This window comes from Lichenostomus cassidix, chromosome 3 (genome assembly GCF_008360975.1).
Source record: "Lichenostomus cassidix isolate B80296 chromosome 3, HeHo_3.0, whole genome shotgun sequence".
Taxonomy (NCBI): domain Eukaryota; kingdom Metazoa; phylum Chordata; class Aves; order Passeriformes; family Meliphagidae; genus Lichenostomus; species Lichenostomus cassidix.
This window is the reverse complement of record NC_139483.1, coordinates 16,940,825-16,955,638: the sequence shown is the minus strand read 5'-3', so window position 1 is coordinate 16,955,638 and position 14,814 is coordinate 16,940,825. Positions and strand designations below refer to the sequence as shown.

Genomic DNA, 14,814 nt, shown 5'->3' with positions numbered 1-14,814 from the left:
CCGTTGCACCGTTCAACTTTCCCGGCAGCTGGTGCATGATAGGGGATGTGGTATATCCATTCAATTCCGTGTTCTCTAGCCCAGGTGCTTATGAGGCCATTCTTGAAATGGGTTCCATTGTCAGACTCGATTCTCTCAGGGGTACCATGTCTCCACAGGACTTGCTTTTCCAGACCCAAGATGGTGTTCCGGGCAGTAGCATGAGGCACAGGGTAGGTCTCTAACCATCCCGTGGTTGCTTCCACCATGGTCAGCACGTAGCGCTTTCCTTGGCGGGTTTGGGGAAGTGTGATGTAGTCAACTTGCCATACTTCCCCATACCTGTACTTTGACCATCGTCCACCGTACCACAGAGGCTTCACCCGCTTGGCCTGTTTGATTGCAGCGCAAGTCTCACAGCTGTGGATGACCTGTGAGATGTTGTCCATGGTCAAGTCCACCCCTCGGTCACGAGCCCACCTGTATGTCGCATCTCTCCCTTGATGACCAGAGGCATCATGGGCCCAACGAGCTAGAAATAATTCTCCTTTGTGCTGCCAGTCCAGATCCACCTGTGACACTTCCACCTTGGCAGCTCGGTCCACCTGCTCGTTGTTACGATGCTCTTCATTAGCCCGACTCTTGGGTACATGTGCATCCACGTGTCGAACTTTCACGGTCAGCTTTTCTGCCCGGGCGGCGATGTCCTGCCAAATCTCAGCGGCCCAGATGGGTTTTCCTTTTTCAATTCACGTACCCGGGCTGCTAAGGAGGAGGTGGGTTTCCTATCCCACTTTCTCATGTCTTCCCCATGCTCCTGAAGGAAAAACCAGAGGTCACGTCGTGGAGTTTGTTTTCTTTCCCTGGCTGGAGTACATCTGCTCCTGATGGCAGAGACTCTGGTTGGTTTCGGTGTGGCATGAAAAAATCCTTCTTTGAGCTCTTTCTTTAGTTTCTGGTGGCTCTCTTCAATTAAGCTCCGGACTTGCGCGGCCAGGTTTGTTTCTACCGATGAGACCTGGGTTCGTAGTGGAGCGGTGACAGTGTCCTCGTAAATTCTCAGTTTGTTTGTTAACATGCCCACCTGGTCTTCGCCTTCCCTCCACTGCAATGTTGCCAGGTAACGAGAGTATATCTCTGGTCCGAGCCGCGCGAATCTTAGCCACATTTGTGAAGTGCACCGGACATTATCTGGGCTCTTGGGGAATCTCTCGTTGTCCGAGAAAATGATCTCTAGCACAGCCAATTCCCTCAGGCATCGGATACCTTGTTCTATTGTGTTCCATTTCCTTTGGTGCATCTGGAGGTCTTCTTTGCAGAGGTATCTGTCCCGTACACTCGCCAGCAATCTCCGCCAGAGGCTGAGAGTTTCCTGGGTTTTCCCAATCCCCTGGTCAATGACCACATCCTGAGACAGGGATCCCAGTTGCCTGGCCTCACTTCCATCCAGAATGGTGTCATTAGCAGCGGCATCCCAGATGCGGAGCAGCCAGGTTAAGATGGACTCGTTTGCCTGCCGGGTGAATTCCCTCCGTAGGTCACGCAGCTCCCCCAGGGATAGAGAGCGAGTGATGATCTCCGGCTCTGTCTCTTCTGCTTGGTGAGATGGTCCTGCCGCATCCTCATCAGTCGCTATGCGGACTGATTTGCTCTTGGATTTCTTTTTCTGGACGGGGGCAACTGCTACAGGCTTCGGCTGTTCTGATTTGCTTTGTTTCTCCCCCTCAAGAAGACAAAATATTGTTCTGATCTTCAGCATGAGGTACACGATGCTGGTCGCAGAGAAAAAGGAAAACAGAACTAACAAAAAGATTATGCCATCCCTAGCATCCAGAGAGAACTCAATATCCTCAAAAACGGCTGTGCCTGACCTGAAAGGCTGGAAAAAACCGCTCTCTCCTCCTAGCCCCAGAGGGTGGGTGCGATTGCTGAGGAGGTCCCAGATGGAGCAGCTCAGGTTAGGCCAGGCAGACAAAGTCGAGTATATATAACGAATGGTATTCATCGCCTCACAGGTTACTATGCAATAGGCATAATAAACCAATAGAGCAATTTTCATGCTATGCCCTGATCGTAACAAGAGCAATACGACAGGCAGATAGCTTCCCATTTGAGGAAAGATATAGAGAGCGAGATAAAGCACCCATATAGATAAGCTGAGCATCATGGTGCTAGGATTTCTGAGTTTCCCCAGGTTGTGCCCCACGTTGGGCGCCAAAATATGTATTGGTTTGAAAACAAACCAGTGGGAGATCACAAGTCAAGATTGAAATTAAAAATAAGTGAAATAATACAAGGAAAAGCACTGACAAAGTCAGATACAACCTAACACCCTGTTAGGGTGGTAGTAGCAGTCCAACTGAAGTAGTCCAGTTGAAGCAGTGATCCTGTGAAGGTCTAGTCTCCAGCTGAAGATCCAGTGGTAGCTCTGGTCCTCTGGGAACCCAGTAGACAGGGCTAGCTCAGGCAGTTCCAGGGCCAGGTTATATTCAGGTGGGAACACCTGGCTCCTCCCTCCTCGGCAGAGCATCTCACAATGGGATGAGATAAGTCCATGAGTCACACGGTGGGTTCCTGATGGCCCATTGCCTGTCATGCGGGGTGGGTCGTTAGCAAGTGATAATAGCTAACGGATGGCCCATTGCCTGTCATCCGGAGTGGGTGATAGCAGCTAATGGCCCACAGCTGATGGTAATAGAATACTTAACTACATCAATATTGCAACCTAGGACATCTGTGAAATATTGTTCATTATCAAATTATTGCCAAGTAGAGAGATAGAAAGGATAGCTCTATAGGAAAGGCTTTATTTGGAAAATCCTTATACCAAGACTTTTTTTTCTTAAGTATGTCCCTTAGCTTTTAAGGTTAACAAAGGTTATGTGCAACTAACAGATTCAGCTTCGTTTTAAATGCAGAAAAACTACCTGGAATGAATGGGGGAGGAGGGGTTTAGTTCAATACAGAAAGTAGTTGAAGGTTAGTGTAATGTAGAACAGCAGTGTGTCATGGTGGTAACACTTCTAATAAAAATTGCCATTAAAATACTCAGAGTTAAAGCTTAAGAGGAGACAAAAGTTTAATGGTGGAGTAAACAAGTGGAATAAAAACAAGTAAGTTGTCAAGGACTACAGAAAGTTTCTACACTTAGTCTTCAAAGTACAAAATACAATAAATACATGAGGCTCTTTGTAAAAAGAGGAATCTAAAACTACATTTGTTACAGCACATAATATTTTGAATACATAGAATTTCTAAGATGCTACAGCTTTTTAAAAAGTTATTGCTTAATGGATTGGTCATGTGGTTGTCACTCTTCAGATGCACTTCATTTTTAGCTTCTTTTTAACAAACATTCTGCTTCCAGCAATAAGCAGTTGGGTGCTGTGCACATACTTTAATTTCTCCCATCTGGAAAAAGCCTCAGGATAAATTTGGACAAAGCAAAGTTGTCTGTTTCATGATGATTCCTTCAATGGCAAATTCAAAAGGTCCTTGTATTTAATGCAGAAAAAAACTGAAACTCTCTTCTGCCATGTTAGAAGAAATCCAAGTGGGTACTTGAACATAATGGCTTGATTTGACCAAAGGCAGCAGAATTTCATTTGCTTGTAAGCATTATTTCATCTTGTACAATGCCCTCATCCATTTGCTAATGCATCAATCCTTCATTTGTTTTCAAAGCACATTCTTCATAGCTTTCAAATTACATTGTCATTGAAATAAGTCTCATGATATTGGAACCAACACAAAATGGACTTTTTTTCTGTAAGTTACCCATGATTAGTACTTCAAGAATCTGGCTTCTGTACTATTTCATGCCAAGCTTCTTTGTCTAGGTTTAATCCTCGGATACAGCTGAGGGTAAAACAGAAATGAGGTTTAAAATTTTAGTACTTTAAAAGGTTACTTTTTAAAAAGAAAAAATTAATAAAAGAGGCTTCTCTTCAGTGCTACAATTCTAATGTAATCTATAGTACCAAAAGCATGGTTAGAAAAAACACCCAGGGCACTAACAAATATAAATTTAGCAGTCTTAGGCAGCCTTAAAAAAACCCCAACCATGTCAGTACAAAAGGAAGGTATTGAACAGCACATAATTGAGTACTTTCAGCTCTACCCAGATGGGTGGGCCAGGAAAAGCATGTGGCTTGGTAAGTCAAGATTTCTGTGTTCTGTGAACTGTGGGATTGTTCCCTGTTTTATAAACTGGACCAGAGAAGTATTAAGGTCTGGTCTATTTTCTCTCTCAGTGCCTATCAGCTTTTACAGAAGTATAGCTTTGGGCAAGCTGGAAACATCTGTCTGCAGAAGGAGCATGGAGCCGGTGGTGCTGTGGAGAGTGGGTGGCCATTCCATGAATTATCTGCCCAGTAGTAAATTGGTCCCTGCCAGCCTGTGGCCCTTGGGCCATGTGCTGCTGACACAGGCTGGCCACACACAGGGGACAACTGACAGGACACAGCTTGGGACAGCACACAGCAGGGACAAGATGCCTGGGGAGCTCTTGGCTCCCACATGGAAGGGCTTTGGGGACAGCTACTGTTCTGATAAGCACAGCCACTGGCACATGGAAATAGGAGGATACACTTCATACATCTAGGAGAGATGAATCCTCTATGCTCTAAATGGCAATGCATGTCTACATCACATCTTTCTAGGTTTTCTTATTTAAAGCTTTTCTTAAAGATGCTTTCTTCTCTCTTCAACCAGACTCTGGCTTTCTTTACTCAATGACTAAGACAAGGCCAACAACTTCACCACAAGGTCTGTCTCAGCCTGCTATGATTTCACCACCAGCAGAGATGAAGTCAGTCAGTCACAGTATCATAACAGCTGACTGTTCAAAAGACTTTCTTTGACAGTATTATCTCATCTTACTAGCTTACAGAGCTCGGGAGTCACTAAGAAGGGGAGAGCAGTGATACAGATAATTTAATCCTTGTTTTTATTCAGTTCTCCTGACTGCAAAGGAAAAAAGCAACTATGATAAGAATATATTAATCTGCCAAACATTTTCCTCTTTGGTGAACATCATAGCCTTCATTTCAGCTGCTATATTAAGAGGCCAGTAATTGCTTTTGAGAATAACCACGGAATATCTCAGTGGCAGCACCAGAACAACTGAACATGCAGATGAGTGTCACAGTTAATAAATACTGTGCAATTTCCCCCAAAGGTTCTGTTGGGATTGTGCTGTGTTTACAAGGGTAAGTTGTGATTCCTGGTTTAAGTTGTGCTGCCTTGTGCTTTTTTTCCCTAGAAGCAGAGATGCTTCTTGTGTTCTTACACACCTGTGCTCAGGCTGAATGCACAACCTCATGAACAAGCAGCACATGCACAATTCACCCTAGGGCAGGCAAAAATGAAAACGCTGCCATTTTGACCTTGCTGTGCAGGACTGATGGCTGCTCTTAATTTAGAAATGTTTACTTTGGAGAGGAAGAAACTGAGCAGAAGTAGTATGTTAGGGAGGATTTTACAGTACATGGTGGGTAGGCCTGACCTGGAAATGATACATAAATGAAAACTGATTTTGCATTAGAGTCTACACAATCCAACCAGTTTAAGAGTAAGGATTATCTGCACGAGGAAGGAGATTCAGCCTCTTTCAAGCATCATACATCAATCAGCTAAAATTCACAGTGGTTAATCTTGGAGAACCTCTTATCTCCAGCACCAGGGCAACTAGAATTGTACAAAAAAGCTTAATGGAATTTTTATATATGTGCCCATCTGCCATAGTTTTCTAGCAACTCAGCTATGAAGAGAAATACAAGGACATAATTGAAAGTATCTTATTTGTACACAGTTGTTTTTAATAAAAGAGGCAGTGCAAAAGGTGATGAGGGAAGGAGAGGCCATTCACGTAAGGCCTCAGACATATGGTTAAATATTACTTAAAAGGCATAGGAGAAAATAAAGATCCGCCTTCACTGAACAATGTAATCTGTTTTCCAACACTGAAAAAAACCCTAGATTTTTGCAGTGTTTATCTCCTTGGATCAAAAGGTGCCCTGTGCACACAGGGAAGGAGTCACTCTTCATGCAGGTTTCAGTTCTGAAGGCCCTTTGTGCCTGTACATCACTTACTTGAAAGAGGGAAAACTAGTTTTGTTCTCAAAGAATCACAGAATATTCTGAGTTGGAAGGGACTCCCCAAGGATCACTGAGTCCAACTCCTGGCCCTACACAGGACAGCCCCAAAATCTACCATGTGCCTGAGAACGTGCTCAAGAAAATCTTATTCACACAGCATGCTTGGATAAAAAGGGATTTTTTCTCTCTAAGATGGTGAGACAAGGTTAGTATTAGGGCCTGCTATGTACAGCAGGGTGGTGATACATGTTGTTCTTTTATGCACTCATTAATCTCTGTTAAGTGCCTTAAACAGAGGATGTTAACCCACTCTGCCAAGGCATTCAACTCCCTAAATGAATACACGGAGAATGTCAACTCCTTCCTCTTGACTTTTAAAGCTGCACCTAACCTAGATGCAGGAGGTACAATGAGAACACAATGCTGTGCACACTCCACACACTGGGGTGGGGTTTTTTTTGGCTGTGGAAGCATGCAGGACTCACCCCTAGCAGGTTTCGGGGCACATAGCCTTCCTTGTCGTTCAGCCGTGCCCACCACCACTCAACCTCCTCCTCATCCTCCCGCCGCAGGATTGTCATGCAGTCTCCTTCCTTCATGGACAGCTCGTCGTCATTCTGAGCCTCATAATCCCACAGTCCATAAATCACTCCTTTGTTCATTATTCCCATCTTCTCCTGCACCCCTGCAACATTGAAAACACAGAGCAGCTAGGTTGAAAATAAAATAAATAAATAAAAGGGACAACAGGAGGGAAGACTCCTTTATTCTTGCTGGAGGGCAGTCCAGGAAAAAAAAAATAACCCAAACAACAATTCCTACCTACTTGGCACCTTGTTGCCTACTCAGAGTTGGCCCTGGAAGAAGTGGCTTTATGAAGTTACTTACAGTAGACAGATTCCTTCCTTATACATGTTCAAAAAATGCAAGGTAAATTGAAAGAGCAGCACTGATTGATAAAAGGTTATATTTTTGTGTTCATGCTTTCTAGACCTAAGTGATGAGAAAGAAACACTTACTGTAGTCTCAGCCCAGTCGTAATCTCTTTCTGTCAACAGGAGATAGCAATACCTGTTTAGGTTGGCCACCACTGCCATGTTGATGCTTGTGGTATCATTTGCCACCTGGGTCATTTTATTTCAGAGCTTTAAAACAAGTTGCATCTCAGCCCTGTACCTGAAAGATTTGCCTGCTACTCTCCAGCTGCATTTGGTTGACTCAAACACTTATCTCAGCAGTGCTTAATTTCTAACACTGTTTTTGTTTTTCTGTTTTAAACACTGCCTTCAGAAACACAATCCTGTTAAAATATTTCTGGACCAAGGTGTTTCAGAGAACACCCTGCTGTGTTATTTAGAACTTGCTCATTTTACAGGTGTAGCCAGAGATTATATTCTTCTTTCTGTTCACATTCCTCAGCCTCTAAGCACAAAAGTGGAAAAGGTATCTTAGTTTGTATACCAGTTGATTTTCACAACAAAAAAGATTAGGTGAGTCAATTAATTACACCAGAGTTGATTACCTTAATAATGAGTTTAGAGGGCCAGGTTTTGGTGCACAAGGTATATCTGGAAACAGATACACATTCACAAACTTCTTTTACAGAAGGAGTTTTAGGCCATGGAATAATTTCTTACAGTAACTACAGGCAACCAGAACCAGTCTCAGCAATAAGATTAATTTCTAATGGAATGATATGGAATTTTGATAGCTGAACAGCCAATATATCAAGAGATACCTTAGTTTCAGTGGTTCCAATCTGGAAAAACTGGCAATAGGCCAAAGCCTTACAGTCCTTTCAAGACCCATCAAAAAGTATCTCATAGCACAAAAAGATCCCAAACTCAACAAAAAAAAAAAAAAAAAAGAGTATCAAGTGAGATCACCAGACGGCAGGTCATAAAAAAAACCCATGGAAAAAAATAATGTATCTTTTCATGCTGTATATAATGAGACCATTGACCTCTTTTCCACAGGATTTTGTGGGCAATTTACCTGAATTTAAGAATTAGACAAATTCCTGAAAGAAATCCCTCAAGAGCTGTTCTTGATAGATACACAAAAATATCATCTCCTAACTCACATCTGAGTTAAAACCAGTTTAAAATATTAGACAAGTATTATTTTTTATCTAGTCCTACCATCTTCCTTGGGTATTTGGTGTTGATGACCTCCCTTGGAGTATGAATACAAAACCAAATGGAATTTTGCTTAGCCTACAAATTTTGATGCCAGTTAAAAAGGCTTCCTCTCTTTATAGTGAAAACTGTATGTTTGGCACTAAGAGACACAGTTTTCAAGCTTAGTGAGGACAGCTGGACAGACTGTTTTGAAATCTGCTGGCTGAGCAGCTTAGAGAAACTCAGATCTCGCCTGTGCCACAAAAGCAGAAAGGCAGTTTTACAGCTTTTTCTGCAGTGTTACATTGCTGTTACTCTAACCTCTTACGGAGAGATGACACACCAGCTGGTAGGTGCCATGGGGACATGAGCTACATACAAAACAGAGAAAAGTAATTTAAAACCTCATTACACACAAAACATACAGTAAAGTAATGTAAGACCTCATTGACTAATACTCATCACCCCCTAGGGGGAATTAATTCTCTCCATTAAAAGATACTATCACTGTAGCCTTACTATTTGAATAAAATCTAAATTTAATGTGGGATTTCTTTTTACATGCAAGTCAGGAAAAAAGCCAGGAAGGTAAAGTCAAATTCAGTGCTTACTAACATCCATCAAGGCAGGAACTTGGCAATACCTTCTTTGGTTCCAAGGTGCACATTAGGAAATACTCCTCATTTAAAGACACCAAGTAACAGCTATGAACTGCCTACTGACAATTCCATAGCACTTTTGTTTTTATGTAATAGAAGCTCTTATGTGGCAAGATTCACCTAACTGCCACCTTGCACTGGTGGATCTGTCAATGCATATGCCTCACTCAAAGCTTTTAATGTAGGGAAACCTTTGTAACTCAGAGCTCCTCCACGGGGTGAGTATTACGAAGTTAGTGTTGACAGAACTCGTTCTGTGACAAAAAGCTGCTAAAACCTCTCTCTTTCCAAGAGAGGCATAGGGACACAATCTGACTGTGCAATTTACCCCTCCTCATGCACAAATGGACTGAGCAGTGGCAGGGAAGCCCCTGGCACACTGCAGAGCTCAGGGATGACACTCACCATACAAGAACTGGGAGCACTGGGTGTAGCCTTCTTCCATCTCCTCACACTTGTCTGCAGCTGTCTGCATGTCACTGTAGGTCATGGCAAAGACAGCTGCCCCCGACTCCACCAGGAACTTGCACACCTGCACATTGTTGCAGGATGCTGCACAGTGCAAAGGGGTCCTGTAAGGCAAGGACAGAAGGATGGCACTTCACTCCCACTGCTCATGGAGCTTTTACAGAGCTCTGGGAGTGAACAGTGTCCATGCAGGACCTCGGGCAACCAGCCCTGCCCTGCTGAGATCTTCCCAGCACAGCACTTAACCCAGCATGTCAAGAGCAATTGCTTTCCACAGATAACAGGAGCTATACTACGGCTGCTTGAGCCTTAGAGCTAGGTTTCCATACAGATCATGTCTGAGTATTAGACAGGACAGAACTGGGGAGAGATTGCAGGGCTAGATACAGCCCAGAGCACAGGTAAGTTGTAGGCTATCCCACAGAGAGGACATTGGGAATTTCAGCATAAGGCTCATAATTAGCTGTCTTCAATACCTCAAAGAAACAGCAATTTCCTGCCAACTGTGCCCACCCCTACAATGTTTTTTTCATACAAGGAATATTACTATACTTACCCTATTTTCCCCTCTGCACAGTCCCATATAATGCCCCACAGAGAACTGCTGCTTTGGAAAACTCATTGCCAGCTCTGCAGGAGCAAAGCAAGGGGCATTCTGAGGGAGCTGCAGCAGCTCCTAAGTCATGGCTCTTGTGGAGACCATTCATAAGGAACCACTTAATGAAATCCTTACCATCCATCGCTGTCTGCAGCGTTCACATTCACCCCAAACTGCACCAGGAACTTCACGATTTCCGTGTGCCCAGCGCACACAGCGTTGTGCAGCGCAGTAATTCCTTCATCATTGGGCATGCTAGGATCTTCCACCTGGCCAGCCAGAAAGGAACCAACCACATGCAGGTGAAACTCTCTAGAGCAAACACCTCATATAAAAATCATTTGTCTTATTCTGAAATATGAATTTGTGACGTATTTCTAGGAAGGACATGAGCAATAGGGAGAAGACTACAACCACCACCAGTTTTGCAACAGGACTCATCTGTATGCTTGCAGTCTCCCTTTAACAGTTTGGTTCAGAGAAACAGTATCTTGATAACTTACTAAAAGTACTTTTAACAAATTTCTGATATATATCTACTTAACTGTGAGCAAAGTTCACATGGATTTTGCTTCTCAAATTATCTGATAACATGCCAGACAAGGAATGAAACACTGCATAATAAATGAGAAAAAGTTGTCCTGCAAATTTACAGTCATGGTGTTAAAAACCCACTGTGGATTTAGCATATTTAAAATCAGCCTCCAAGTATGATCATTTATGACCTGTTAAGACCTACTTCCTCAAGAACAGATCTAGGTTCTGCACTAGTTCAGAAAAGCTACGACTTCCTAGTTTCAACCAGGATTGAAATTCTTTGTCTTACAAATTAGCAATTGTACCTCATAAATTATTCTCTGCACAAGGTCAAACTCCCCCTCCAAAGATGAATCCAGAAGCAATGCCAGGGGATTGAATTTCACTCTCATTCCATGTCCAATCCTCTCGGAGCCAGTCTTACGCAGGTTTGTCCTCTTCCCCTGTGAAAAGGTAACACAAGTTACAGGCACCTTTTTTAGTGGAAAGAACAAGAAAATGAAACTGCTTATTTGGGAATGACAGCAGAAATGACCACTCAAAGCAGTGTTTAATAAGAAATTTATAGTATTTTTAACAATTCCCAAACACATTATGAATATATTAGGTTAGGCATGTTACAAAAGAGCTCTGCCTTTATCTCTAGACAAGGTCACTATTCAACTCCCATACAGAAGTCACCTTGATCAAACATCAGCAAAGTAGTGAAACTACCAAATCCCTGAAGATCAAGAAAAGATGCAATTTTTTCTTGTTGTTTGGACGATTGTACCATTAACTCTCACAGCTATTAGACAAACCAAGCAGCACAGTCCACAAAGTACACTACCTTAAGTGCTGATGTTAAGTTCCTGAGTTTAGCAGTGGTTAGCAGGAGCAAACAGTGATAGAAAATGGTTTTGGAAATAATATAGAACTAAGTGTAGAACTGCTTTAAATGCTCCCATTGATACTGGAAAGCAAATTTTTCTATAGCTGAGCTTGTAGCCTTTCCTTTAGGGAACATGCTTGCATTAGCTCAGTGCTTGCCCAGCTGGCTGGGCAGCAGCAATAAGACCATTCACGATGGTATGTAAATTTCTGACAGATGTCCAGGCAAAGATGAATAGAAATGACTCATATTCTGTGAGAGCAAATGTGGATATAAGCCATATAAGTAGAGATTGCCATGAAATACTCTTCTGCCTAAAGATTTACACCTAATATCAAAAGTACAGGCTTTTTCAAGAGTGAGCCTGGCAGAACAACCCACGGATTTAAACATGAAATCAAGAAGTTGGGCTGGTTTCTTCCAATCATTGCAGAATTATTACAAAACCAAGCAGAAATGAGTCTTACAATTCAGAAAATCTTACCACTCAAGTTTCCTTGTAAAAGGGAGCAAGAACAAAATCTTTAAAAGCATGAAAACATGCAATGTCTACTCCATGCACAAATTAAAAGGTTAAAAAGTACACTTAAAGCTTTTAACTCCTCTGCTCTGAAGTGATAGAGGAAAAAACCACTTTTATGTATCAAGTTATCAAAACTATGTTCATGATAGGATTTCAACAGAAAATCTTTGGGAAACTGAAAACATTACACATTTCTGTTCTACAACAGTGAGATAACATCATACCACACACACAGATACAAACTTGCCAAATAAAATGGTAGAAGTGCTGCCTCCTCTTAGCCCCAAGAGTTCATTTTGATACAATGTGAGAGTAGACTGATGTTAAATCAGGTTCCAAAGAAATTCAGAAAACATTCAGTAGAAGAAATACAAACAACTGATGTCTACAAATGAGTTTTTAAAGCAGAAACTAAAAAAATCTGTTCCTCCATATTTTTCAAGCAAGGTACTTTCAGATAAACAAATGCAATTGAGGATTAAGAAAATTAGTTTCCAGCTCCTATCAGGAATAGTGAGAAATGCTTGTGAAATCTGTATCTGTACCTCAAGGAAAAAAAATATCAGCTTGGATTTATCCGGATTTTCTTTTTAAGATATGGGCAGATTTTTATAAGGAATGTTCTTTGCAGCTCTGAAGAATTTTACTATTTGTGTATGCCATTTGTAACTTTTCATTATGTCATTAATTCCAGGGACAACAGAGACTTTTTATTACTGTCATGCAGTCTGGAGATAAGAGCATCACACAAATAGAACAGACACCAACAGAGAGACTTCTAGATTGTGTGAATGTTCTCCCACATCTGCTGAAGCTCTACAACAATGCACAGGGTTTATGGCAGCACTTGAGATGATTTACTGACAGGGCACCCCAGTTGTAAGCTAACTAATACTTACAGGAGGCAAGGAAAACTGTCCAGTAACTTCAGGAGGCCTCATATTGAACGAGTCCTCTCCCAAACTCTCTGGTTCCCCTGATGGATAGGGAGGTGGTGGGTATGGAGGATATTCTTCCATGTACACCTCCAGTGGCAGTGGAGCTTCTAGGTTTGGTTCTTCTGGTTTTGGCTGCGTGAGTTCATCGCTGTCTGATGCAGCCTCAGGTACAGTGTCCAAAGGTGCAGGGGGAAGAGCAGCTTCACTCTGATCTGCTGCTGTGGTTTCTGCCTCCTCAGCAATAGCTGGTTCTGGCATGGAAGCAGCTGTTTCTTTCTCTGATTCTGTGCTTAGATAAGGATTTGGGATTTCGACTGGGCTTTCAGGAGTGGCAGCTGATGCCGTCTGTTTGGAGGGATGTGATGGAGCCGAAATAGTCTCCATTGCAGCCAGAGTGGTCCTCTGATACAACAGCTTCTGAATGTTGGGGCCATTAGGCCCCTCTGGCTCAGTGATAGAGCTGCGTTTCTTCAGCGGTCTGGGGGCATTGGAGAGCTTTTTCCGCAGAGCTTCCAGGTCGGCATCACTCTGGTTGCGGTAGGGGTTGGATAGGAAAGGCAGCAGCTTGGTGGGGCTCAGGGGACGTGGAATTCGCTCTGTCTCGTGGTTCTCGTGAGCAGAGGCTGCAGTTTCCATCTCAGGCTCTGGACTGCCTGGCTTGCCCTGCAGGTTGGAGTAGATGTTCTCTGTCTGTGGCAGCTGATTCTGTACCCCAGCTCCTGCCATCACGGGCTTGCCATACACTGTGGAGCAGTTCAGAGAAGGGTGGGGGAACAACTTTAAATATTTGATCAACGAGAAAACAACAGCAAAGAAGAAAGGTGAATCAGGCTGTGTATTCTTTATGTAGGGCAAAGAAGCGGAATAATGCAAACAATTGAACAGAACTGATCTGTTAACCAGATATACCATACAGTTATCTAGCAAATGCAAGACATTCTGCCCTTTTTGTTAACACTCTTACACAGCATGGAAGATCCACCTAAGATTCTTACAGCTGCCCTCATCCACTCAATTCCCCTGAGTAACAGCTTCATACCCACAGATCAAGTGGAAAGAACATCTGAGGTTTATCAGACAGAAGAGAGGGAGAGAGCCACAGGCTTACCACTTGGGAAGTGTGGTCCTCTGGTCTGTGCCCTTGTCAAAGCACTCTGCACTGCCTGCTGGAAGTTCTTCCCAGGAGTCTGCTGTTGGGTGTACATGCTGTAAATGGAACTTGCAGCCACAGTTTGGGGCTTTCGAAATGGCGGCAGTGAAGTTTCTTTGGATGGCTGAGGAGTAAAAGGTCTCACAGCTGCTGCAGGGGGACTCTCCTGCTTGAAGGAAGGAAGAATTTGATCCTGGCTAGAGGAAGAACCTGCAGGAGGTACTGAAATTCTTTGCTGTATCTGCTGAGAAGGATGAGAAGGCTGCTGGGCCACTGGTTTTTGTTTGTTCCCCATAGCTGCAATAGCCAAAGGCAGCTTCTGCAGGTTTCCATCCAGCTTTGTATCAGCAGGTTGCAGATGACCGGCTTGACCAAAGTAAGGCAAGTTTATCTGTTTTGGTTTAGTGGGGACAGGTGGTGGCACCTTAGTTACATTTTTATTGGTTGTCTGAAAGAAAAAAAAATCATTAGGATAAAACAGTAAAACATGGTTTGTTCAGGAGCCCTGCTGTGAAGGACCAAAGAGACTCAAAGAATGACACATAAGCATCTTATTCGTACTGCTGCTGCAACGATGTTTGCATCATTAAAAACAAGAAGAAACTGCCTGAAGCATTTTGTCATCACTCTTGTTTGCAAACACTTTGAGCCTATTCTCTTTTAATTCTTTCTGTAACAGATATGTTTAAAACAGGAGCAATGGCAGGGCACAGTAATTTCTCTAGAGATATCAAAGACACTTAGTTGGCAAGAGGTTGCTCTCCAACAAAGCATTTGTCATCACCAGTTATGGGCTACTTCACCCCTACCTGATCAAATTGAGCCCTCATGCCAAAATTGAGGTGGGAAGTCTTGCTCCTGTCAAACATCTG

At 43.0% G+C, this 14,814-nt stretch overlaps 1 protein-coding gene across 3 annotated transcripts in view; it reads right to left on the bottom strand.

The window, feature by feature from the left end:
• Nucleotides 1-3,033: 3,033 nt before the first annotated feature.
• The window catches only part of TP53BP2 (tumor protein p53 binding protein 2), a 51,216-nt gene continuing 39,435 nt past the window's right edge, over nucleotides 3,034-14,814 (bottom strand). For all 3 annotated transcript variants that reach the window (XM_085054712.1, XM_085054713.1, XM_085054714.1), the window contains 7 exons: nucleotides 13,901-14,390; nucleotides 12,754-13,535; nucleotides 10,766-10,903; nucleotides 10,059-10,192; nucleotides 9,263-9,429; nucleotides 6,564-6,763; nucleotides 3,034-3,837 (listed from right to left, as the gene is read on the bottom strand). In XM_085054712.1, coding sequence (XP_084910838.1) covers nucleotides 3,796-3,837; nucleotides 6,564-6,763; nucleotides 9,263-9,429; nucleotides 10,059-10,192; nucleotides 10,766-10,903; nucleotides 12,754-13,535; nucleotides 13,901-14,390 — 1,953 coding nt within the window. In that variant the 3' untranslated portion in view covers nucleotides 3,034-3,795. The remainder of the gene's footprint in view (nucleotides 3,838-6,563; nucleotides 6,764-9,262; nucleotides 9,430-10,058; nucleotides 10,193-10,765; nucleotides 10,904-12,753; nucleotides 13,536-13,900; nucleotides 14,391-14,814) is intronic.